This window comes from Anabrus simplex, chromosome 1 (assembly GCF_040414725.1).
Source record: "Anabrus simplex isolate iqAnaSimp1 chromosome 1, ASM4041472v1, whole genome shotgun sequence".
Lineage (NCBI taxonomy): Eukaryota > Metazoa > Arthropoda > Insecta > Orthoptera > Tettigoniidae > Anabrus > Anabrus simplex.
The window spans coordinates 303,672,869-303,698,661 of record NC_090265.1 but is presented as its reverse complement, the minus strand read 5'-3'; the positions used below and the strand labels follow the sequence as shown (position 1 = coordinate 303,698,661).

At 38.6% G+C, this 25,793-nt stretch overlaps 1 protein-coding gene across 3 annotated transcripts in view; it reads left to right on the top strand.

Moving 5' to 3' along the window:
• Positions 1 to 20,303, top strand: part of cert (ceramide transfer protein) — a 535,770-nt gene extending 515,467 nt beyond the window's left edge. For all 3 annotated transcript variants that reach the window (XM_067134802.2, XM_067134801.2, XM_067134800.2), the window contains one exon: positions 19,197 to 20,303. In XM_067134802.2, the coding sequence (XP_066990903.1) occupies positions 19,197 to 19,324 (128 nt within the window). In that variant the 3' untranslated portion in view covers positions 19,325 to 20,303. The remainder of the gene's footprint in view (positions 1 to 19,196) is intronic.
• Positions 20,304 to 25,793: the final 5,490 nt, after the last annotated feature.

The following is a 25,793-nucleotide window of genomic DNA, read 5'->3' as shown; positions in this document are numbered from 1 at the left end:
AAATACAATGTGATGAGATATAATAGTGAAAGTATTAACAAAATTAACATTAGAAGGCTGCTAAAATAAGTGCAATGGATAAAACAACAGATTGTTATACAACAAGTAGTAAGATTGCATAAAAATAAAGCTGATAGTCTGGTGGTTATAATTAGACGATGGCAAAAAATCGTATATAATCAAAGTAAAGAAGAGAGAATAAAACTCAAAGGTTGGTCGAGAGATCCGAAGTTAATCATAATCTTGAAGATAAAAGACAAAAGTCAGAGGCATATGGTGAAGTTGTAGAATACGTTCAGGATATGAAGTTGGAGAATAGAAGTTGAAGAACAGTTTCAAAATAGAATCTCTATGGACCATCTCAAAATTTGAAGTAATGCTCAAATGTTGCAAGTTGTGAGTTTGTAGATATTGTAGTTGAAAAGGCATATAATAGTGGAATCTGTAAAAGGAAGCAAGAAACGTTTTGAGAGATGCGAAGTTAATCATAATCTTGAAGATAAAAGACAAAAGTCAGAGGCATATGGTTTCTTGCTTCCTTTTACAGATTCCACTATTATATGCCTTTTCAACTAGAATACCTACAAACTCACAACTTGCAACATTTGAGCATTACTTCAAATTTTGAGATGGTCCATAGAGATCCTATTTTGAAACTGTTCTTCAACTTCTATTCTACAACTTCATATCCTGAACGTATTCAACAACTTCACCATATGCCTCTGACTTTCGTCTTTTATCTTCAAGATTATGATTAACTTCGGATCTCTCGACCAACCTTTGAGTTTTATTCTCTCTTCTTTACTTTGATTATATACGATTTTTTGCCATCGTCTAATTATAACCACCAGACTATCAGCTTTATTTTTATGCAATCTTACTACTTGTTGTATAACAATCTGTTGTTTTATCCATTGCACTTATTTTAGCAGCCTTCTAATGTTAATTTTGTTAATACTTTCACTATTATATCTCATCACATTGTATTTTTTAAACCATCATTGTTATTTTTAATGTTATTTTACTTCAAATCTCCTCAAGATTTTAAAATTCATTTCATTATTACTTGTTATTTAGACGCTTATCTTTAATTTAAGGTTAAGACTATGGCTGATGATGCCTTCAGGGAAGGCGAAACATGTACCACTATTAGTTAACAAAGTTATATAAATCATCCAAGACTAGACTTTGTATTGATTAGGTGGTCTAATAAATAACTTACTGTTATTATTTCAATCACATATCATCAATACAGACCAAAAATGATATTTATTACATGTAATAAGCAGTGATGTCGAAAAGATTGTTAGCGGCAAGTTTGATGAGATGTTAATGTTACTTGATGGTTCTGTACACATCACAACTAGTACAGTCGGACAGAGGAGAAAGTTACTGGAAACCACTCTGTTCAGACGAGTGCCTGTGAAGGTTGAAAGGCACAAGTCCGTGAACTCTAAAAGGAGTCATCTTTCACACAGACTTAATAAAGGCCTCTGATGACTTATTCCAGAACCTTGCACATTGGAGAGTTTCTGACTAAGCGGCTCAAGAGACGCGTCGATGCAAATCTGCACAACACGGTTTCTTTCATTGTTACTTTTGACTCGCAGACACTGCCCAAACGTATTAAAGTATCAATGTATTGCTTGACTGTCCAGCCCTCTATGCCAGTTCCTATCAGGTGTTACAATTGCCCAAGATTTGGCCACGCTTCATCATGTTGCCCGGGCTTGGTGACGTGCAGTAAGTGGAAAAGCTAAGCATGCCAGTGTAGAATGTACATCACCACCTGTGTGTGTGTAAACTGCACAGGTGAGCATGCACCTCGATCCAAAGAATGTCCTACATTCAAGGAGGAAAAGAAGATCCAGGAGATACACAGGATGTGCTTTCTTAAGTCCGGGCACTTAGCAGGTAGGGGCCCTCTTCAGAGGCAGCCCTACCCAGGAAGTGACACCTCTGCCTATGCAGAGCACACTGAACCGGAGTGCAACATCTGGTAAGAGTCCCAGCTCAGGGTTACGAGTTAAGGTTACCTCAACAGTATCTATGATTGAGAAGGTAGACTTCGGTATGGTGGAGATGGCGGAAGAGACAACCCTGGACTTGGGGATAAATAAGAGTACAATCTAAAGAGGCCATTGACTTCCGGCAGATGAGGCTGTTTACGAAGGCTGATGATCTCTTGATGAAGGTATGAGCCATTACTGTGGTCTCTTCATAACCTGTATATTATCATTGGAAAGGCAAAGTATTGTAAACGACAAAATATGAATTTTACAGGATTTGGTAGGAACTAATAGCGAGTCGAATACTTACAGTTTAGGCAGTTTTTTTAATTCTACTCCAGAAATGAATTTTCACCTTATTGTCATATATTAGGTTATGTATGTATTCAATCGTAGTGAAAAGGAACTTATTTTTAAAGATAACTACTGTCATGCCATTGCATGTGGCCTCCTCAGAGATGCAGTGCAGGTCTTTCGCTGTATAGGCAAATTCTATTAAAACCCTTCTATTCTTTTTAATCTTCTTCTGGTTGAAGCTTAACTGTTACAATAGTTCTCAAACTGCTACAAACTCCTTGAAAACCAATCATCTCTTCTGACACAGATCATAATTTAGATACTGATGAAGTTGTTTTCTAAAGAAGATTGTGCATCAAAATCTTAAAAATCCGTTACACGCTTTTTCCCTTTCCATGTTTTTCGTTTTGTACCAAATGGAGTTTCTTCAGTGTCTTGCTGGCTCGGTTCTACTAATTTTCTTTTTGGCTACTTGTTAAATGTCACACTAACACATTGAAAGGTTTTTGGCAATGGAGGAATGGGAAAGGGCTAGGATTGGGAAGGTAGAGACTGTGGTCTAAACCTCTATGCTGCCAAATAAAATTTGGAGCTTTACTATGAAAATGCTCAATTAAGCAATGAAAGATGAATATTTAACTTTACCTCAAACAACGTGATTTTCTTAAATAAATGTAACAACCTACCTAAAAGTAATATTTTGAGAATAATATTGACATTCTGCACAAATACACTGTAAAAAAAAAAAATAGGAAAACGACAAAATTTACTTCTGTGGTTAATTAATAGTAACTAACTGTTCTTGTTCGCAGAATTACTCTAGAAAACTAGGCAGTAATAATGTAACATAAATATCTGACATCAAGGAAAACACACTGAATATATACACTGCAAAAAGACAATACCAATTATACAAAAAATATATAATGATTATAGAGTAGGTACAATTATTGTACTCTCAAAATATGGAACTAAGCGATGAAAAGTGAATCAAATAAGACAAATAACGTGATTTGCTTATCAAATGAATATTAGAATTCATAGAAAATTAATATTTTGAAAATATTCACACCACATGATTACACTGGAAAAAACAAAGTGTGCAAAAAAAACAATAGAAGTTAATACAAAAAATATCCGAACCTAGGACTATCCTTAGCCTCACCAGACTCGCTGTCAGTCTCACTACTGCCGTCATCACTATCACCAGTTTCCAACTCTGATCCACTATTCACATCACAGAGAAAATAGTCATCATCTTCCTCCGTGTCAACGTCTGACATACTTTCGGAAAGCTACTTAGAAATGTTGTCCTCAGATTTCCTTTTCTTCGGCTGCGCATTCATTATGTCCTGAAGTCACCTTGTGCAGTATAAATTATGATTTTAAAACTTATATGTGATTAAAATACACCCACTTCCACACACAAATGATGCGACGTATGAACAATACACTAGCAGGCGGGAAGAGCAGAGTGACCAGGCGAGACTCGTGCCAATTCGTGCTATTTAAAACCGACCCTCTTCAGTCCGCCACTTGGCAGCAGCATGCCGTAGACCAGTGCAAATGCTATTTTCCCTCCTTTTCCACTCAAGTCGAACATACCATCATGTGGTAATAACATTCTGAAGCCGTGGACTAAAGTTGAATACGGCAGCGAGCGAGTGCAATCTCCATTAGACTAAAGTCGAACAATGCAGCATAGGGATTAATTGAGGTACAGCCCCAGCATTTTCCAGGTGTGAAAATGGGAAACCACGGAAAACCATCTTCAGGGTTGCCGCTGGTGGGATTCAACCCCACTACCTCCCAAATGCAAACTCACAGCTGCGCAACTATAAGCGCGTGGCTAACTTGCTCGGTTAGAATTCTCTTGACCGTCCTCTACAAGACTTTAGTTGTGTCTGCTATTTTTTGTTATACTTTCAACAACTCCCTTCTATACTGTTCTTGTGTTTTATTCTTTCTGTCCTCAGCTTCCTTATTCATAAAACTATGAACACTGAATGATCTCTCGTGTTTCTCCACTTGTTGTCGCAAACTTAAGTTTAGAATTTTCAGTGGCATTATTCACTTCGGGCACGAACGGTAGGAATATGTACTGACAATGAACTGAATTGTTTAGCTGCTGACCATACTTGCTCAGTCATGTCTGTCACAGGAAACAGCCCCTTCTCTTCTCCTTTCACCTTTCTGCATTCCACTACTATACTAGCTGTCAAGTAACATGCGATAGGTCCACTAGCAGGCTTTGCCTTATTTTCAAGTGCCAAATAGATTTGAGGCAGTTATAAAACTTGTACTACAGCAATGATTGACAACAGTCACAAAAACAAACTGACTCATCTCACGTTTCTGCCAGAATTAAAACTATTGCATATGATAACCTATATGCAAATTACATGATTCTACTCAGGCACTTGCGATGTAATGACTGGCGCTTACAATAACCTGCTGTTCTGTATATTACTGATGGTGGTTACGATCATTTCTTTTTATGTTGTTTTTACCCTCTAGATTCATTTGACACTTACGATACACTGTCAGCTTGTGCAGTGGAGTCCGATTGATGTATAAACATCGTAACCTCAATTTTGACAAAAATATCCTTTATGATGCTTTGCCTTTCCAGGGACAATATGTGTACAGGGTTCATGTTGTTTGCAATCAGCTGGTTATTGTAGAATCATTGTTCCATTCGATTCAGGTAATGGAGTGTAGTTCTGATATGACCCGATGCATGGCAGGTGGTGTCCGCATCACATCTTGTCATAAAAGTATTTCTTTCTGGCCTACCTTGACATTCCTGAATATCCTTGCTTTGACTATTGTCTTTAATTTTATTGAAAATGGAGGCAGATGCTATTTTAACAGTTACTTACCTCTCGGCAATTCCAGGGATTTGAAATGACTTACAAAGGCTGTTTCTTTTACATCCTGCGATGGGTCATAAATAAAAGGCGAGTGTACATAGCCAAAATAATTTACTACCAAATGTTAGGTACAAATGTGGTTAATAAAAATAAGTTTTTATGGCTCATTGTATTAAAATAAAGAAATAAATATGCTAACTGGATTAAAGCCACTTATATACTGTATTTTAACAAAGCCAAGTTTTCCACCAAATTAAGATTGGCCTTCATCAGGGCATATGAAGTCTGCCTCCGACAGTGAGCAAAGCAATTCTTTGAAGGAACATGGAAGTTATTCAGTATAATCATCGTGAAGGTTGAGGCGTTTGTCATACCTGTGGACAAGCTTTTCGATCCCCTCTACACGGTATGTTGCCACCGGTGAATTAAAATAGATACGCACGAACGTTGGTTTGAAGATCTACCTCCTTCTCGAACCTCTGCCCTCCCAGCCACTTTTTTCAGTCCCAGGAAGAGGTGGAAGTCGCTCAGCACTGAATCGGAGCTGTGCGGCAGGTGGTCAAAAACATCCCATCCTAATTCCTCAAGATGATGTTGGGTGACATGAGCACTGTGAGGGCGAGCATTGTCATGAATGAAGAGGACCCCAGACATCAGAATACCTCTTCGTTTGTTCTGTACGGCCTCCGCAATCGTCGTAAAGTCTGGCAATAAACAGCTGCATTGATCATAGACCCCCGTTCCAACTCAACAAGCAACACACCTCTCTGGTCCCAAATGACTAGCCATAATCTTCTTGTCATTGAAGATTTGCTTAAAGGTTCTTGGTTTGTTTTGTGAGTGTGTGTGCATACATTGACATGATTGTTGTCTTGTTTCGGGGCTATCATAACGAACCCAGGTCTCATTGCCAGTCACAATTTTCTTCAACAAATCGCCACCTTCAGCCTCATAGCAGGTGAGGAACATCAGCACTGCTGCCATCCGGTGACTTTTGTGGTCATCAGACAACATCCTTGGAACCCATCGAGCACACATTTTCCTGTAGTGCAGGTGCTCTGTTAGGATATTGTAAATGGATGACCTTGAAACTGCAGGAAATTTCTCACACAACTTGCTTCCAGTAAACCTTTGGTTCTTATGAACCTCTTGGTCAGTTTGTTGAACAGTGTCATCTGTAGCAACAGACTTGGGCAACGGCTGAGTGGCCTAGTAAGTGGTCCTGAGAGTCAGGATACCAGCTGCTACAGAATTGGGAGTGGGCATCTCGGACATATTCTGAGGCATGGCCCTCCTTGTGCTCAGGCGGCTAGGACTATACAATCCACCGGTGGTCCCTAACCCATTGGAAGAGAGGAGAAACTTGAACTACGTGTAAGTAGGGTAGCATCATGCTTCACTTACCAAGTTCAGAACATTTTAAGCAAGCCTCGGACCTATGGGAGTAATGGAGTCGCATTCCCATTTGGCAGGTGAGGGACTCGTTGGAAACAACTTAGTGCACGAAAAGGAATTTGATGGAGAGCTGTCAATATTAATGGGGCTTATGGAAGAAAGAAAGTTGAACTGGCTGAGTCAGCAAAGAGGATGCATCTGAATGTGCTAGGAGTAAATATTCGGATAAGGGGAGATAATGAAGAAATGATAGATTATAAAGTGTACTTAACGGATGTTAAAAACTGAAGGGCAGAGTGTGGGGTAGGGCTGTTCATCAGGAATACTATTGCACGCAACATTGTTTCTGTTAGGCACGTAAGTTAAATGAGCAACTGATGTGGGTAGATTTGGCAGTTGGAGAAATTAGGACGAGAATTGTCTCAGTGTATTCACCTTGTGAGGGTGCAGATGAGGATGAAGTTGACAAGTTTTATGAAGCATTGAATGACATCGTAGTCAGGGTCAACAGCAAGGATAGGGTAGTGCTAATGGGCAATTTCAATGCAAGAGTTGGAAATAGAACTGAAGGATACGAAAGGGTGATTAGTAAATGTGGGGAAGATATGGAAGCTAATAGGAATGGAAAACTCTGAAATCAAGGAAACCACCCTGGTGTTCAGCTACTGATCTTGAAAAAAACCTATTTTCTTGTTGATTGGGTCAAAAAACTAGACCTGGAGTTGTACTATAGTACAGACTTGTGACTATGCACATTTATCCTGAAACTGTGCGTGTGCGCGCGCATTCATCATACAATAAATAATAAATAACAATAAATAGTATAAGCCAACTATTGCTCCATCACCACCTTTTTTTAAAACCTTCATAACAAAATAATATTGGAAGCTATTTCTTGGAGCTTCAGTCCAGCTGTCAACATAGCGCAGTGCATGCAGTTGCTAACAGATATGGATATTTGGGATGAATTATGTGCAGACCGGTTATCAGATATACCTACAGTTATCAGATGTGACTAGACAGCAAATTAGATATTTCTAATTATGTGAGTGATTCTAACTGTGCTTTTGTTCCTTCTGTGTCAAATCGTGGACAACAATCTTGTGTTGGAATATAGCAGAGACTCAGCTGTACACAAGTCAAGTATAGATAGCACTTGTAGTATGAAGTAGATATAGATACAGTCAGCGGCTTTTAAAAAGATAATCCAGTTCATAATTTAAAAGTTTGAGGTCAATATCTAGAATTTTTGTGTTACATGAGTTTCAGTACAGCAGTGTAAATTTGTTCTTGCAGGCTTGAACTATCTGGTCAACATGGGGTAGTAGCCTCCGTTCAGACCTGGTCACCAATTTGTTAAAATCAATCAAAGGCATTTATGCTGACAATTGGGCTGCAGTGAAAATTGGTGGTAGAATGAGTTCTTGGTTCAGGGTACTTACAGGGTTTAGACAAGGCTGTAATCTTTCACCTTTGCTGTTCATAGTTTACATGGATCATCTGCTGAAAAGTATTAAATGGCAGGGAGGGATTCAGTTAGGTGGAAATGTAGTAACCAGTCTGGCCTATGCTGACGACTTGGTCTTAATGGCAGATTGTGCCTAAAGCCTGCAGTCTAATATCTTGGAACTTGAAAATAGGTGCTATGAGTATGATATGAAAATTAGGCTTTTGAAGACTAAATTGATGTCAGTAGGTAAGAAATTTAACAGAATTGAATGTCAGATTGGTGATACGAAGCTAGAAGAGCTTGATAATTTCAAGTACTGAGGTTGTGTGTTCTCCCAGGATGGTAATATAGTGAGATTGAAGCAAGATGCAGTAAAGCTAAGCAGTGAGCTCGCAGTTGCAATCAACAGTATTCTGTAAGAAGGAAGTCAGCTCCTGGACAAGACTATTGGTCTGTTTTCAGACTAACTTTGCTTTATAGGAGCGAAAGCTTGGTGGACTCAGTATATCTTAATCACAAATTAGAATTAACAGGCATGAAAGTAGCAAGAATGATTCCTGGTACAAACAGGTGGGAACAATGACAGGAGGGTACTCGTAACGAGAAGATAAAGGCTAAGTTAGGAATGAACTCGGTAGATGAAGCTGTACGCATAAACTGGCTTCTGGGGTGGAGTCACGTGAGGTGAATGGAGGAGGATAGGTTACGTAGTAGAATAATGGACTCTGTTATGGAGGGTAAGAGAAGTAGAGAGAGAACAAGACGACGATGGTTAGACTCAGTTTGTAACGATTTAAAGATAAGAGGTGTAGAACTAAATGAGGCCACAGCACTAGTTGCAAATAGAGGTTTGTGGCAACGTTTAGTAAATTCTCAAGAGGCTTGCAGGCTGAACGCTGAAAGACATAACGGTCTATAATGGTGTACGTATGTAGGTATAAAATGCCTTTGGGTGTGACGAGCCCATCATACTAATTGCCTATAAAATGATTTGAGTGTGAGTCGAGGACTCGGAAATGATGGGGCGTCTCCCAAAAGCGACGCACAGTTCCTGGTGTTCTCATCCTGGGGGAACTGTGAAAAGTGGGCAACCAGCGACGAAGATTGCAACCATAAATATCTTGACCCATAATGGCAAGAGAGAAGAACTAATAGAATACATGGAAAAGGACATTGCGTTGTTGGAATTCGAGTGAAACCAAGTGGAAAGAAGGAACCAGAGAGATTGAGAAGGGGTTTCAGTTGTTTCGGAGTGATGGTGCAAACTGGAATAATGGAGTAGGTTTTATTGTGAGGAAAGACTTGGTACAGTACATAGAGAAGGTCTACCAGGTAAATGACAAAATCATGAAAATCAAACTTCTCTTGCAGAGTGGAGTGCAATATTTTATCCAAGTATGTGCATCTCAGAAGGTAATTTCAAAGAGAGACTAGAGGAGTTCTTAGAGAAACTGGAGAGGTGCATCAAAGATAAAGAAGTGGTGATAATGGGAGAATGCTCACATAGCAACAGACAGGCAAGGCAAAGAAATAATTTGTCCTTGCAGTTATGGAAATAAAAATGCATAAGGAGAGCTACTACTAGATTCTTGTTAATGGAATGGATTAATAGTAGGCAATACATGGTTCAGAAAGAACAGCCAAAAATAACTAGATATGGATGGGGACAAAGGGGAACAAAAACCATTATTGATCTGATTTGGTTGAGAGTTAACACAGTCAGTTGGAAGATGAGAGAGTTATGCCAATGGATTTTGAAGGAGGCCATAAAATAGTAGTAGCTAAATTAAGACTTGGTAAAATAGTGAAATTAAATGAGACAAGAGAAAGAAAAATAAAGGTATAGAAACTAAAGGAAAAGGGAGCACAAGAGAAGTTCCAAGAAGAACTGAAAAACAAATTCCTAAAGGAGTGTTGAAGAGGAATGGGCCAAGTTCAACAAGGAATAGTGAAATGTGCAGAAGATACATGTGGTAGAGTATCAGGAGAAAAGAAGGAAAAGGAGGTGGAATAACAAAGTACCTAAGGGATGCACTGACAGAAAAACAAAATGCATGGAGGAGCTGGATAGGAAGCAGAAATACAGAGAATAGGCAAAAGAATCATGAAGGAAAGAAAACATGTCAAGAGATTGCATGGGAAGAGAAATAGAAGTTCTGGGAAAACTTCACAGAAACCTTGTGAGAGGATGTTAAAGGAAGTAAGAAAATGTTGTATGGATTGGTTAAAAGCAAAGTAAACAGGAGAGGAGATACAAAATTTGTCAGGACTGATACAGGACAAATTTTGACACAGAGAGAATATGTTCTAGACATGGAAGGATTATTTTGCTGAATTACTTAATATCAGAGTCAGTGAACTGGAGTAAGAGGATTAACATGAAGAATAAATGATGGAAAAAATCAAAACTAAGAAATAACAATGTTGGAAATAGCAGAAACATTAAGTATAAAGAAGTTGAAAAGTGGCAAAGCATCGGGTGAGATAAGGTGGCTACGGAGATGACAAAAGCAGCAGGACCGGTAGGGTCAAATTGGATACGAGGGCTGTAAATAAATATTGGCAACGTAGTCCAGACACTCGCAAATAGGATAAGGGAGCGGTCATGTGGCGCTGTTGTCGATGTGTAGTGTGCATTTGACTTGTATTCAGGTTAGAGTGTTGCTTTGTGGTGTTGAAGTGAAGAGTGTAGATTTCACCACTGTGAAGCACGTTTTCAAAAGGTGATCAGCATTCATAGATTAAAATCGAGGTTGCCTGTGGAAAAAATGCATCAGAATGTTATCAAAGATTGCGTGACGCCTATGACGAGAATGCATTTCTGCATAGGACGGTTGCACGATGGGTCAAAGAATTTTGTGCGGGTTGGAATGAGACTGGATTTTCACCGCACAGTTCGGCTGTCCATTCCTCTTGATCAGATCGACATCATGAGTGGGCTTGTTTCCATAGACCATCAATGGACTGTCCGGGAATTATCTGAATTATATGTAGAGGTTGGTCTCAGTCATCAAACGGTCTGGCACATACTGATGAAATTTCTTAACATGAGGAAAATTTCATCCCGGTGTGTTCCACATAAACTCCCAGACGTACAGAAATGGCTGCAGCATATTGTCGCCATTGATGAGACATGGTCACAAACCTACGGGCCTGAATGAAAGCGTCATTTGAATGAATGGCGTCACCCAGGTTCACCACATCCACAGAAATTTCGACGGGAACCCAGTCGGTGTAGCTTATGCTGATTGTGGCGTACGACTACGGGGGTGTCAGCATGACTACTATTGCCGATTTCTGGAGCGACGTCTGTGTCTCGCTACGTGGCGCAAACGTCCACGTTTATTGCAAGATGATCGCCTTATGTTGCATGATAACACACATTGTCATGTCGTAAATGTTGTCAAGCTCTTATTGCAACATTGGCATTGGGAGGTCTTGGTACACCCTCCATACTGACCAGACACGAGTCCTTGTGACTTCAACCTGTTTCCAAAGTAGAAGGAACCACTCATCACTGTCGTCAACAGAGAACACTGTGCTAACGGTCCCCAGTGGCTTCCCCACATTTGGCAAAGGGTGACTTTGTGGGTGACAACATTGAAGGAGCGTAATGTAATTGTACTTGTTAGCTCATTAAATATTGCATTCTATCAATATTGACAGTACTTTCAGCCCTCATATATATGGTAGATTATTTTGAGTGATATGGAAGAGAAAAAAAAAGAAGTACCAGAAGATTGGAGGAAGTATCTGATAGTCCCAGTATTCAAGAAGGGTAATCAGAAAGAATGTAGTAACTATAGGGGAATCACCCTCATTTCACATGTAGCAAAGATCTTTGAGGGCATATTAGAGGGAAGAATTGAGGATGAAAGTAGAAAAGGAAATGAAGTGAGAACTATGTGGATTTAGAAGAGATAGATGAACCTTTGATCTAATTTTTGCATTAAAGAACACTATGGAGAAAAGACGGGAGTTCAGAAAGGATTTAGTGATGATATTTATAGATATTGAGAAGTTGTACGACAGTGTACCACAACAACTGGTCTGGGTTGCTTTGATAAAAAAAGAAGGTAGACAGAGCAGAAGTACAAAGCCCTGTATGAAAAGTGTGTAAATAGTGTGAAGACTAAGATAGGACAATCAAATAGATTAATTATAGAAACAGGACTTCAACAAGGAAGTGTATTATTCCCTCTCCTCTTCATCACAGTCATGGATGAAATCCACAAGAGTATAACTGTACAACAAAAAATGGGAAGCAAAGAGACAAAGGCCTTACTCTTGGCAGACGACATAGTACAGTAATATGGGGAGAAGATGAAATGGAAGTACAAGAGCAAGTTACTGTATGGAATCAGGAGGCAGGAATATGAAATGAAAATAAGTGTGGTGAATAAGACTGTAGTGATGGCAAGAGGTAGTAGAGAAGGAAGAGTGAATATTGAAGTAAAGGGAAGATAATTAGTTGGAGTATACTTGCAGAAGATGAGAAAATAAACAAAGAAATTGGAAAGAGAAGCCAATGGGTTTTACGAATGTGCGAGAGGTATAATGTGGAACCAAGACATCCCAGAGAAATGCAAGAAAATTTTGTACTCAGTGTATTACACACTAGTGTATTATGCAGCGGACACATCGATAGCAACAAAACATGATGAAAGCAGAATCCAAGCTGCCGAGATGAAATTCCTTAGAGGAATAATTGGGAAGACAGGGACAAAATCAGAAACACAGAAATCGGAGAGAGAATTGGATTTCCAGAACTTCAAGACAAAATAGAGAGACCAGTAAGCTGAAATGGTATGGACACATGATGAAAATGGAAGATGAGTTCCAAAGAGAGTATTTACAGAGAAAATAATAGGAGGAAAACAATGGGGAAGGCCCAGAAAGAGGTGGATGGATGCGATGAAGGAGAGTACAGAGAACAGAGGGGGTAAAAGTTTAAGAAAATCAGAGGAAGGAAGTGGTGAATTGAATTGAATTGAATTTATTGATAATGATGATTTACATGACTGAGGCTGAAAAGCCCCTTTATGTAGTGTCTCCTTATAACACAATACAGGTTTATGAATATACTAACTGAGAACTGTGGTAGTCCTTGATTCACACCTTGACCCAGAAGACTAGAAACGAGAAATGAAGAAGAAGGAGTACTTCTCACACACATTCTGCTGGGAAGTCATCCCTCATCAGGGCAGGGAGAAAGACTTCCCCAACTAGGGATGGAAATCTTTCCTCTAGCCCTCCTACCTAATTTCAGATCAAGGAGGAGGAAAAAGGGAAACCTCAGCACTCCCCTACATGGTTGGAGAAGGAGGCTTCTCCTGTCTGATCTGGCATCACCCAATCACCAATGAAACCCAGCAGGCCGGGCTGAGTGGCTCAGACGGTTAAGGCGCTGGCCTTCTAACCCCAACTTGGCAGGTTCGATCCTGGCTCAGTCCGGTGGTATTTGAAGGTGCTCAAATACGACAGCCCCATGTCGGTAGATTTACTGGCACGTAAAAGAACTCCTGTGGGACTAAATTCTGGCACCTCGGCGTCTCCGAAGACCTTAAAAAGTAGTTAGTGGGACGTAAAGCAAATATTATTATTATTATTATTATTATTATGAAACCCAGCAGACCATCTGCCAGCTATCCTCCAAATAGTCCAAAAATGGTGGACAAGAGCAAGAGGCCGCTATATCCCCTTGCTCGATCCCTTTCCAGGGAACCTGCTGTGAACCAAAATACTGTGTATACTTGAGTTTGGAGGTTGTTTATGAAATAAACAATAGGTATACAAAAAATACCATGGCGCCATCATTATCCTCATTTCATTTCACAGTAGGCTATGTAGCTTTGTAATTTTTAATTTATACCAGTATTTTGATACTTTTTATCGCAGGTGGAATGCAAAAAGTGCCCATTTTTTAATGTTTCAACAATGCATCAACTTTAAGACATTGTTTCTCAAAAACCGAATTGAATCCAAATTTTAATACAGTATACATTGAGATGTTTTATAGATTGTTTACAAAGTTCAGAATTGTATTTCCAAGAAAAATCAATTTTGCCTAGAGTGGTTGCAGAATTGCATTCTTGGTCATGTTGTGATCTTTATATATCCAATGGTCATGTCTAAGGCTCGGAAGTTCATACCCTAAAAAAGTAAATATGCATGAAAAATATGCTCTTAAAAACTGGAAAATATGCCAATAAATATGCACTATTAAAGTGAAAAAATGGCAGTAGACAAGTCAGGTTAGTATTGATGATAATAATAAACTTACATTTATTCCTTGGAGTTTGAAATAGAAATGGTCCCACTGTCAATGCTGAGTGATGAATTGCAGTTCACAACCATCACTTTGCACAAATTTCCAACTGAAAAACTCGTCTGTTGTCTCGCAAAACAATTTTGTAATGTGAAAAGCTTTTTTAGATGTTATTGGAGCGTATTATAAATGGTAACTGCTCCACAGGAAGAGGCAAGTCCCTTGGTGTGATAGACGGTTTCCCTTCGAGAATGTTTCAAATATCGCCCAGCTGTTTATAACAATAATTTTTTGAAGTTCCATCATTTATTTTTTCTTTCACTTTTTGTCCTATACTACCAGGAACAGAATTTAGATTGGATATCGTTTATTAAAAAACAGTAAGCATTTCCTTTAAGGGAAATCCTACAGCTTCCAGTGACGTTATGGCGGTTGGCAAAACAAGAAAAATGGGCACTTATAAAAACAAGATTCTCTTCTAACTCAATGCTTGACAGAATATTTTGCACTGTTTGTATTGATGCAGCTTCATTCGAGTCCAATGAATTAACAACCTCTTTGAATACTTCTATGTGCTGAGCATAATACAAAGCTGCATCTATCCATGTTCCCCATCGTGTTAACACTGGCGCAGGAGGAAGTGGGATATTGGGTGCTGTTGATCTTAGTAACTTGACACTTGAAGGAGATTTAACAAAAATTTTCTTTCAACAGGCCACAAATCGATCTACCAATGGGAAAGAATTGCATATTGTCTCAGCAATATGATGAAGAGCCTGTGCCTAACAAGTTATATGAATTAAGTTAGGGAAAATGCCTTTCAGTGTTTGTCCTAATCTTACCATATAAGTACCTGCATCGGTAACAAATAAAAGTAGCCAATCATATTTGATTCCAGATGTCCATAATAATTTCAGTGAGTCCATCACACACTGCGTTACAGTTACATTGTTAGTGGCTGGCAATTCACACACATTAAGAAGATACGGTATTGTCTTTTGTTCCTTATTTAAGGCACCCACAATTAGCAATAAATCAGCCCTCAGAATCAGTGGTTCCATCAATAGACAACCACACAAACTGATCCGCTAATTCAATTTGTAAATTTGACAATGCGTTATTGTAACAACATCCTACGTAAGTCTTATGCAATGTACTTGCTTCAGGCACATATTGTCGAGTGTATTTGGAAAGAAAATGTTTTAACGTGGGGTTATTAATTTTATACAAAGGAATATCAGCAGCTAAAAATGCTTGGCACAAGTCGTAGGAAAATTCACTACTCCTACTTCCTTAACACTGTAATAGTTATTTTTGAACAGGCTCTTTATTTGAGAGTTTGCTAGTTAAATTCTCCTTATGTTTTGCTGTATTAATGTGTTGAACTATTTGAAATCTTTTCTCACTCCTTATAGTTTTCTCACACGCTCCACAGAACAGTACCCTATTATCTGTAGATATTAAGTCACCTGAAAACTCCTACTGTAAATTAGTTAATCTTCAACTCGAAGTTGCTCTTATTTTCAGCATTTAAAGAACTCTTTAACGGACACTTTATACGCGAAACATAGTTTGGTCACAACCAATTAACAACACCGTTACATGACTCAATGGACAGCCTATAGACAGCTAAGCACAAAACGTGAGGGTAGATGATGAAACAGGGGATTCACTGCGTGACATCATAACTCCTCACCACATGACAAGTTGCATCATCATGCGCAACATTACTGTCAACATCAACCATACGAAGAAAGCTGACTAAAAAACCATTAAACTGACTAAAATATGCCATATAGGCACTAAAATATTAAAATATGATGCATTAATCAAAATCATGAAAATATGCAGTTTATGCACCATAAAAGCATGTTAAAATAACTCAAAATTCCATAATTCGTGCACATAATGTATGTCTGTCTGTTAGGTCATCAGCCCAGAGGCTGGTTGGATCCTCAAATAGCACCACCAAAGGTTATGCGGTTATAAGGAAACCGCAAAAACCAATGGCAACACTATAATGAGGCGTACTAGGCAAGACGAGGAGTGAGGTAGTTTGCCATTGCTTTCCTCACTGGGTCAGAAAGTGCTATTGTAGCACGACTGACCCTATGAGCAACACCTTTCATAACACTCATGCACTAATCGTGCTCTGAATGTCATTACTTAGCACCACCCATACCCCAGCAGCTTCCATATTGTCACAGCCATGGATGAGACTGGGACTTCGGAGGAAGCTACACTTTACTCTGGCCTGTGCCATGAGATGGATACAAAAGTACTGTATCCATCATGAAATGGCAACATAATGTATAAGCATACATTTTTAACCCCTAAGAAAAATATGCAAATGCATGAACTTCTGAGCCCTGGTCATGACTGTATGTTAATATTTAGAAATTTCATGATCCGTATTGGAGTGGGATTACAATATTTGAAATTAAGAGGGTTCCTCCTATTCAATACAAAGATGTTTATTAAGGTGAAAGAATCACATATCGTTCACATGAGGTACTAGTTTTGGCACCAACTATGTGCCATCATCAGCCACAAAGTCAAATCGGGCAAACACAATAAAACCTTAAAACAACTTTAAACACACTATAACACCTGCATGGATGAATATGAAATATGACTTTAAAACAACTTTAAAAACACACTATAACACTTGCACAGATGAATATATTTTAAAATGAAATGCAATTTCATCATGTACCATTTTTATTTTATGCAAGTGTTATAGTGTGTTTTTAAAGTTGTTTTAAAGTCATATTTCATATTCACCCATGCAGGTGTTATAGTGTGTTTAAAGTTGTTTTAAGGTTTTATTGTGTTTGCCCGATTTGACTTTGTGGCTGATGATGGCACATATTTGGTGCCGAAACTAGTACCTCATGTGAACGATATGCGATTCTTTAAACTGTATATAGGATAATATCTTTTGTTTATTTCCACCTATTCAATACATTACAAGATATTATCCTATATACAGTTTATGAAACTTTCAATACGGACGAAAAATGATTTTCATCACTTGTAATAATGCGATTCTTTTACGTTAATAAACATCTTTGTATTGAATAGGAGGAACCCTCTTAATTTCAAATATTGCATGACTGTATGACTGTGAAATATATAAATGAATTCACTTTTTAAAATCCATTTTTATTTGCATTGGGTAGAATGCCATGGATTAGTAGCTGGCCAATGCAGGAAAGTCCTGCAACATTGCCACGATAGCTTGAGACGCTATGCTGTGCCTTGCTCTGAGTTGAATCTACCGATTACAAGTTGTATGTACATTAACATTTTCTCTTGTATTTAGTAATTACCTGTGATTATCATTCAAACAAATGGTATTAAGAGGTCATGAAAAACACTATCCATCAGTTTTTCTCATGCAGACTTAGGACTTCCAATGGCAACTTTAAAACAGCTTTATTTTGTTTTTTATGCTTTTTTTTTTAAATCTGTCATTCTGTTTTTTTATATCTATTTACAATATATACATTGTTCTGATTCTGAAAGCAATTGGCATGAATTAGATGATGAACTATACATTCCAAACCAGAGCTCTGCTTGTGAAACAGTGTTGTACCCATGGTAGACACCTGGAAGTTTCTGGGTCTCCATGTTGATAAGAGACTAATGTGTCGGCTCCACATCTGTCATTTGAAGGTTGTCTACATGAAGAGCTTTATCATGTTTAAGTTTCTCAGCAGCACTTTGTTGGGGGTGATCATGCAGTGCAACTATGTTTTACCCAGCTAGAGTTCTATCCCTAATGGACTATGGTAATTCAGCGTCAAGAAATATGCTGAACCTTTCAGACAGTGTACACCATAATGGGGTTGCTCTGACAACCAGACAACCAGAGCTTTCTGTGCTAGCCCGATTCCCAGCCTACTCGCTGAGTTGGGAGTTCCATCTTTCTGAAGAAGGTGGCAGCAGATACTCCTCATGTACGCTGCCAAAATTTGTGAAATACCGCAGCATCCAGGCTGTCAATGCCTCCTTAATACCTAATAACACCAGAAGTACAACAACTGGCTGAATACCACACAACCGGTTTGGATTTGAATCAATAGTTTCTGTCATGAGTTGGATATGGCAGTCATTGGTTGTCTTCAGCAGACCCCTAGCAAGGTACTTCTGTGGCTAGACGTACTCCGTGGATCCAATATGAACACGAGTCTCTGTTTTCATCAGAGGTATTTCCAGGACTTCGTTGACCATTATTTGTTCACAAACAGTTCTAAGATAGGAGAAAATGTTAGATGCTCTTTTATATCCAATAATGTTAGCTTGAAGATCTGTAGTAGTCTGTAGTATGTATACTGTGGAGATCTTCACCATCTTAGGATCTCTGCAGTTTGCACGGAGAATATATGAGAATATATTCCCACAGATAAGTGAACAAAAGTGTTTTAAGGAAATTCTAAAAACAATTTTTTCATAGTGTCAAACTTCTATGTTTGAAGACCATCTTTAAAACCACTGTATTTCAAATACGTTGTTCTACACGCAATATGGCTGAAGATGACCTTTAAATAGGTCTAAACTAATCCCATTAAATGTTTATTAAATAAACACTATTTAATTTGTATTGAAAAGGTGGATTTAACTCGCCTATTATTTTAATTTGGTTTAATCAAAGTTCAATACGGACCCATAAAATGAAATTCTTTTCTGTATACTGTGCATTGTCAATAATGAATAAATACCATACATGCACTTGTGATTGTCATTTCTCTTAGCTCCCTTTATATGACAGACACAGCTTAATGGCACGACTAGTTATTTTCATGCAATAGTCTGTAGGTCTTTTGCTTTAGTGGAATATATGCCTATTACATCCACAATGTCATTTGAAAGTAACATATTTTCCTTCTCTTCTTGTGCAGTTAATCCTGGTGGATGGGCTCCTGCCTCAGTTCTTCGAGCAGTGTATAAGCGTGAATATCCCAAGTTCCTGAAACGTTTTACGGCCTATGTAATCGATCAGTGTAAAGACAAGCCAATCATGTTCTAATATTTGTGAACTTACTGTGCTCCAATTGTAAGAAATATTACAAGAATGAAAGAAATGAGAAGAAGAATGTGTGAAAAGAGAAATGTGTGGATTTTTTAATAATGTATGAAAGATATTTCTGCTATATAAAAGCCATGAAACTAATTTTACAATTTCATGAAGCCAATATTTTTGAGTCTTGTATGGATATTTGCTGTTTGCCTTGCTATATAATGTATAATCATGGCTATGTAATTTGTCTGATTTCTTTACCTTTTTTTTATACTGTTTAGTCTGTGTTGGATATGTAATTGGTGCATATAATGTTGTACTAAAAACATATGGCAAGGTTGACCAACCAATTTAAAAAAATTGCTCCAGATTAAAGGGGGAAGGGGAAGAGTTGGTACAGTTTACTTAGTGCTATCATCATCATATGTGAAAGATCTTGTAGAACTGAAGTCTGTTTACGGGTAAATTAAAATTATTTACCTTGTTTCATTTATCTACATGGGTTTGTCATGCTATTATTCTAAAAATTAGCATTCAGAAGAATGGGAAAAATGAGACAGGAACTTTTTTTTTTTTTTTTTTACATTTAATATTTTACTAGAACTCGAACCTGGAACTAGCTGTTTGTTGCTTCCGAGTTCAGGTCCTAGCAAAGGAGTGAGGTATAACAAATATTTAATGCTTCTGTTGTGTACCTCCTGTCCTTCTGAATGCTAATAACATGTCATTGATGTTTCTTCTGAATTAACATTTGTCAGGAAACAAATACTTGCATTGTGAAGAAAAGTGCCGTATTTTTGTGGCGGAACTTATTTATTACTATGGAATTTGTAAGCATATTGTGCTGTTTATTTTGTTATCTTCTTTTACAGTTTTTCATTTATGGCTGAAATCATGTACTGTCAATTTATAGGATGTTTCAGAGTCTCTTGTAATATTTTTGAATATAAATATGAAATACATTAAATATTTAAATATGTTAAAAAGATAGTGGCTTTCAGAACAATTCTCTTAATCCTCTCTCCTCGGGTATAAATATTCTCTTTACATTTACTTATATTTTAACACCTGCATAATATGCGAATAAAGACATTCCTGTTTTCTCCCATTTACCTTGTACCATAAGTAGTTCCCAGCTTCCATCATGACGAGTTCCATAGTACCAGATATTGGATGATTTCACGTTCAGATCTAACAAATAGTGTAGTATTTAGTCCCTGATATCGTGCTGTTGTACATTTTCTGACATTTTTTATGCTTTTTTAAATTTTATGCGGTTGCATGCCATTGAATAGTATGATATATTACTGAACTATTTCTGGTAGACAGAATGTGCAAGTGGCTGGGAGTATAAATGATAGCTCATTACTTCTATTGTTATGTTTGTTATGTCACCGAAAAGTAGCTAAGAGTGAAAATGAGTTGATCCTTATTACTTGTCTATGTACTGATGCAACTCGAAAGACCTGTACCAGGCCTCTTCGGAGGCCACACGCCATTATTTTATCATTCATTGTTCTAATTACCTCAATATTCTGCTGTTTGTAACTGTTTGCTCTGTGGCCTGTTTTACTTCATCTGAGATCATAAAACCATTCAACACCAGGTCTAACCATCATCTCCTTTGTCTTCGTTTCGCGTGCTATTTTTGGTTAATTTGTTATTCTCATCGGTTACTTATCTTCCTTCTTTGGATGTGCATGACCTTATCACTAAAGTCAGATTATACATCACCATCTTATCATTCCCACGTATTGGTATAGCATTTCCCAAACTAAGGGGTGGGGGCACAGACAACTTCCTCAGAACAAAAGAGAAACATGAAAAATGACCTCAGGTGTGCCTTAACCAACTTGACACTGAACATCAAGGAGATCATTGAAGTACTGTGTCATCCATCTCAATGATATATTCTTGTAAGTGGTAAGAGTGAAAATGAGTTAATCCTTATTATTTGAAATAATCATCATCCTCCAGCTAAGAAAAATACCATGTGGTTGATCTTTTCATTGACCTTCTAGTAGATTTTTTCCCAGTGGACATATATTGTACGGTTTGTTTAGGTATCCTCCTTATGTCTGTTCTGCTAACATTTCTCTTCCAGTTTTGTCTGAGAGTGTCTATGTACTGATGCATAGGTTCAGTTCTTAAAGCCAGTTTTTTTAAATATGCATATATTTTCATTTCAGTTAAGTTAATGTGAGTTATTATTATGTGTATGGAATTTACATAATGGACAAGTGTAAACAATATTATTCAAAAGAAAAACCTGCAAAGAATACATGGTACTAAGTAGGGAACAATTACACATGGATATCTAAATTATTTATCCACTGCACTAGGGATACTGAGACATCAGCAAAGTCTTTCCGGTCTCCACCATAAGCACGCAGAGGGCATTCGTCCATTATATGATGCATGGACTGGACCAAAGCACCATAATCACATGCTGGAGAGTCCCTGAAGCCCCACTGGTGAAGGGAGAATGCAGATCTTCCACAATTAGTGCGAAACCTGTTTAGTGATGACCACGTTCTTCTGGGGAAACTGTAACCAGCTGGGGCGTGGTTTGGATTAAAGAGGCTTGGCCACTCCAGAGCTGTACGAAACCATTGCTCTTTCCATTCCTCTTTTAAATTGAAACCAGCATCCATTAGATTCTTAGCTGTTTTCATTGGTGGCTTAGGGGATTTCACCCTTTGTCTCCAGAGATCTGCAACGTCCCTGTGAATGGGTAGAGTTGGATTGGATGATCAACATATTCTTGAACAAGGGCTCTTGAACGTCGCAGGCTTGGTGGAGCAATGTGGGACAGGACTGGCAGCCAGTGCATTGCAGTAGGCTTCAGAGTACCAGAGATGATACGCATGGTGGTGTTAAGTTGTACATTGACTTTCCTCACGTGGCAACTGTTAAGCCATACTGAAGAGCAGTATTCAGCTGCAGAATACATGAGGCCAAGCGCAGTACATCGTAATGTGTCCACTGAAGCACCGCATGAAGTTCCACACAAGTTAAATAGCATATTATTACGTGATCTCAACTTAGATCCGAGGATTTCAAGATGCTTTCTATAAGATAGGGTTCAGTCAAGTGTTACACCGAGGTACGTTGGATTAGGATTGGACTTTAAGCACTGAGCCATTGAAGCATACTTGGGAGTTTGGTATTAGCCAGCTTGTTGTGGAGATGGAAGCAAGCAGATTCTGTCTTATTCATGCTGGGTTGTAGTCTCCAGTTTCGGAAGTAAAAGCTACGTGTATTCAGGTCAGACGTCAGGATGGCCTCGGCATGGCTGAAATCTGGATGTTGAATGGCAATGGCTAGGTCTTCTGCATAAGAAAATTTTACTGATTTGTCTCAGGAATATCCGATATATAGAGATTGAATAGAAGAGGTGCCAATACTGATCCCTGGGGAAGGCCAATTTTCAGCTTCCTAAGACGACTAATGTCATCATACATGACGACATATTGTTGATCAGTGTGGTTACAGTTTTGCAAGGGATAACTCGTTGCAGCTTTAACATCAATCCTTGCCTCTATACAGTATCATATGCAGCCTTTAGATCTACAAAGACTGCAGATGTTTTAGTAGCCCTTTGTAAACCAGCCTCAATGTGAGTTGTTAGTGCTAGCACCTGGTCAACACAGCTTCGGTTCTGCCTGAATCCAGCTTGCTCTACTAGGATCACTTCATTAATGGCCGAACTAATCCTATTGTACACAAGTCTCTCAAGGAGTCTATAGCAAACACTCAGCAATGCTATTGGTCGGTAGCTATCGTCTTGGTCTTCCGGTTTACCGGGTTTCAAAATTGCAATGATCTTGCTTACCCAGAATTCATATGGCAGATGTCCAGACGATAAGATATTAGAGTAGAATTTAGCCAACCAGAGCCTTGTGTTTGGACCACTATGTATCAGAAACTCAGGAAATATCCCATCAAAGCCAGCAGCTTTACCAGGTTTAAGGCTTTTAATAGCAGTATCTACTTCCAGATGTGAAAATGGTTCCGAGTATATATAGTTCTCCTGCAAGTTGCTTTTCTGTTGTTTGAGCAACTTCTTTACTTGGATGGTATGTTTCTTATCAGAGGGTGCTCGTGACATATTAACAATATGTTCGGCTACGAGGTTGGGGGTGATGCAACCATTTCTCTTGTGACAGGTTCTTTTTCCGGTAAGTTTCCTGAGAAGACTCCAGGCTTTTCTGCTGGACTGTTTGAAGTCCATAGTCTCAACTGTATTGTTCCACTTCTGCTGGCGAGATTCATGTAAACTCTGTAACAGAGCACTTGCTATTTCAGAATCTCCACCTTGTAAATACTCCTCATAGAGTGTCTCACAAGTTTCATTCCATCCAGGGATATACTCTTTCTGCAGCCCTCTTGGAATATATTTTTTGGCAATTGAGATAATAAGTCCAGCAAAACATTCGTAGTTAGACTGAATAGACGGTATGAATTGGGCACATTTGTCAAGATCTTCTGAAAAGCAATCCCACTTGCTTTTATTGAAATTCCAGCGTGGTCGAGGTGTGCTTTTAACTAAAGGTATTTGTATTCCTGTAGTTATCGTGACAGATCTGTGGGGAAAGTTTTCCGTTACTTTCTTTGTAGTAGGCAGGACAATACCATTTACATCCTCAGTGACAAAGCAAAGATCAGGATTGTATTCTCTCTTCCAACGGGCTGACTTAAAGGTTCCTCTATCGTTCACATAGAAAACCAAGTGTAGATTATTAGCTTCAGCCCAGGTGACTAGTTGAGAGCCACATTCATCTGTATCATCATATTTCCAGTTCGGATGATGACTATTGAAATCTCCAACATATATTGCTGGATGATTCTGGGTGAGGAGCACTTCATGTGGTCAAGCCACAGATGGTGGTTTACCACTGGTGCCAGATATGTCAACAGTTACCACGTGAGCATTGTCGGTCACCGTTGCTGAAATGAGCTGAACATCTCGTAGATTCGAACGAGCATAGGTTGCTGCCCCATACGTCTGGTGGTAGATTGCCCCAATAGTGATATAACCAAGGATCTTTCCTCTCGAACTTAGCTGTTCCTCATCGCAGTATGAGTTTCTTGAATGGTTACTAAATTGATGCTGTTTTCAAGAAGGATTCTGGAAAGATGTTCGCTCTTCGATCTGGATATGCCTTCGATATTTATTTGGCATATTCATAAAGGAGGTCCTAGTATCTTTGCAGGTTGGGAGTCCATTTGGCCATTTGGACATTTGATAGTTTGGCCGCTGATGTGTTGTTGCTCGCTTAGCATCACCCGGGGAACACATGCAGGGCAATATGGAGGTAAATCCTGCGGACGTGAGCAACGTTCATTAGTTCATTAGTTAATGTGAGTGAAAATAATTAATAAATAGAGTTTCATGCTTATTTAAGTTTCTCTTCAGATTTGAAACAGAAACTGATGTCACATTTTGTTCCACTGAGAAGTAGGAGCTCACTGGGGGCTGAGAAGAAATGAATGCAGAAGAAAAGGGATTGATAAAGAGAGCCAGTCAGTTTGAAGATGGCAGTGTATGAAGATGTGTAAATTGTCCTTGTCCTTTTGTGTTTTGTTTCTATTTCTCCCTCTTCTCACGCTCACCTGTCGTGGTGTTTATCCTATTGTGTATTTGTTTTCTCTATATGGCTTGATTTGCATTTATTTATCCTTTTACCGGGCAAGTTGGCTGTGTGAATAGGGGCGCGCAGCTGTGAGCTTTCATCCAGGCGATAATGGCTTCGAACCCAATTATCCTTGAAAATGGTTTTCCATGCTGTCCCATTTTCCCATTAGGCTGTACCTTAATTAAGACCATGACCACTTCCTTCCCACTCCTAGGTCTTTCCTATCCCATCGTCGCCATAAGACCTATCTGTGTCGGTGAAAAGTAAAGCAAGCTGAAATAACTTATCCTTATGCATTACTTTCATGATTATTTTATTTTTATTTCAGTTTAAATTCTTGTTTCAACCACACATCCTAGTTTTTAAAATTAGTTTTTGGTTTATTTTGAATTTTGCAATCCTATCATTTATTCTACATTATTATCAGATATAAGTGTTTGAGGAAAAAATGTTAAGGGATTTATAGAGCTTGTAAAGTGGAGGGGCACTAGTTTGAAAAGTTTGGAAAACACTGTGTTAGTACCAGTGATTTTACTACTCTCATGTCTTTTCCTTTGAACTTATGCCTAAGATGTAAAGTTTAGTCTGCTTCTACTCTCACTTAATAAAGTCGACCTGAATTCAGAGCAAAGTAAGGATAATTCGGTGTAATAACCAGGGAATGGATTTATACAGACACATAGAAGCCAAACCAAACCAAACTCCACGGTACTTAACGCCCTTGAAAGGGCCTCGGCCTGCCCAGCGACCGCTGCTCAGCCCGAAGGCCTGCAGATTACGAGGGTGTGTGTGGTCAGCACGACGCATCCTCTCGGCCATTATTCTGGGCTTTCGAGACC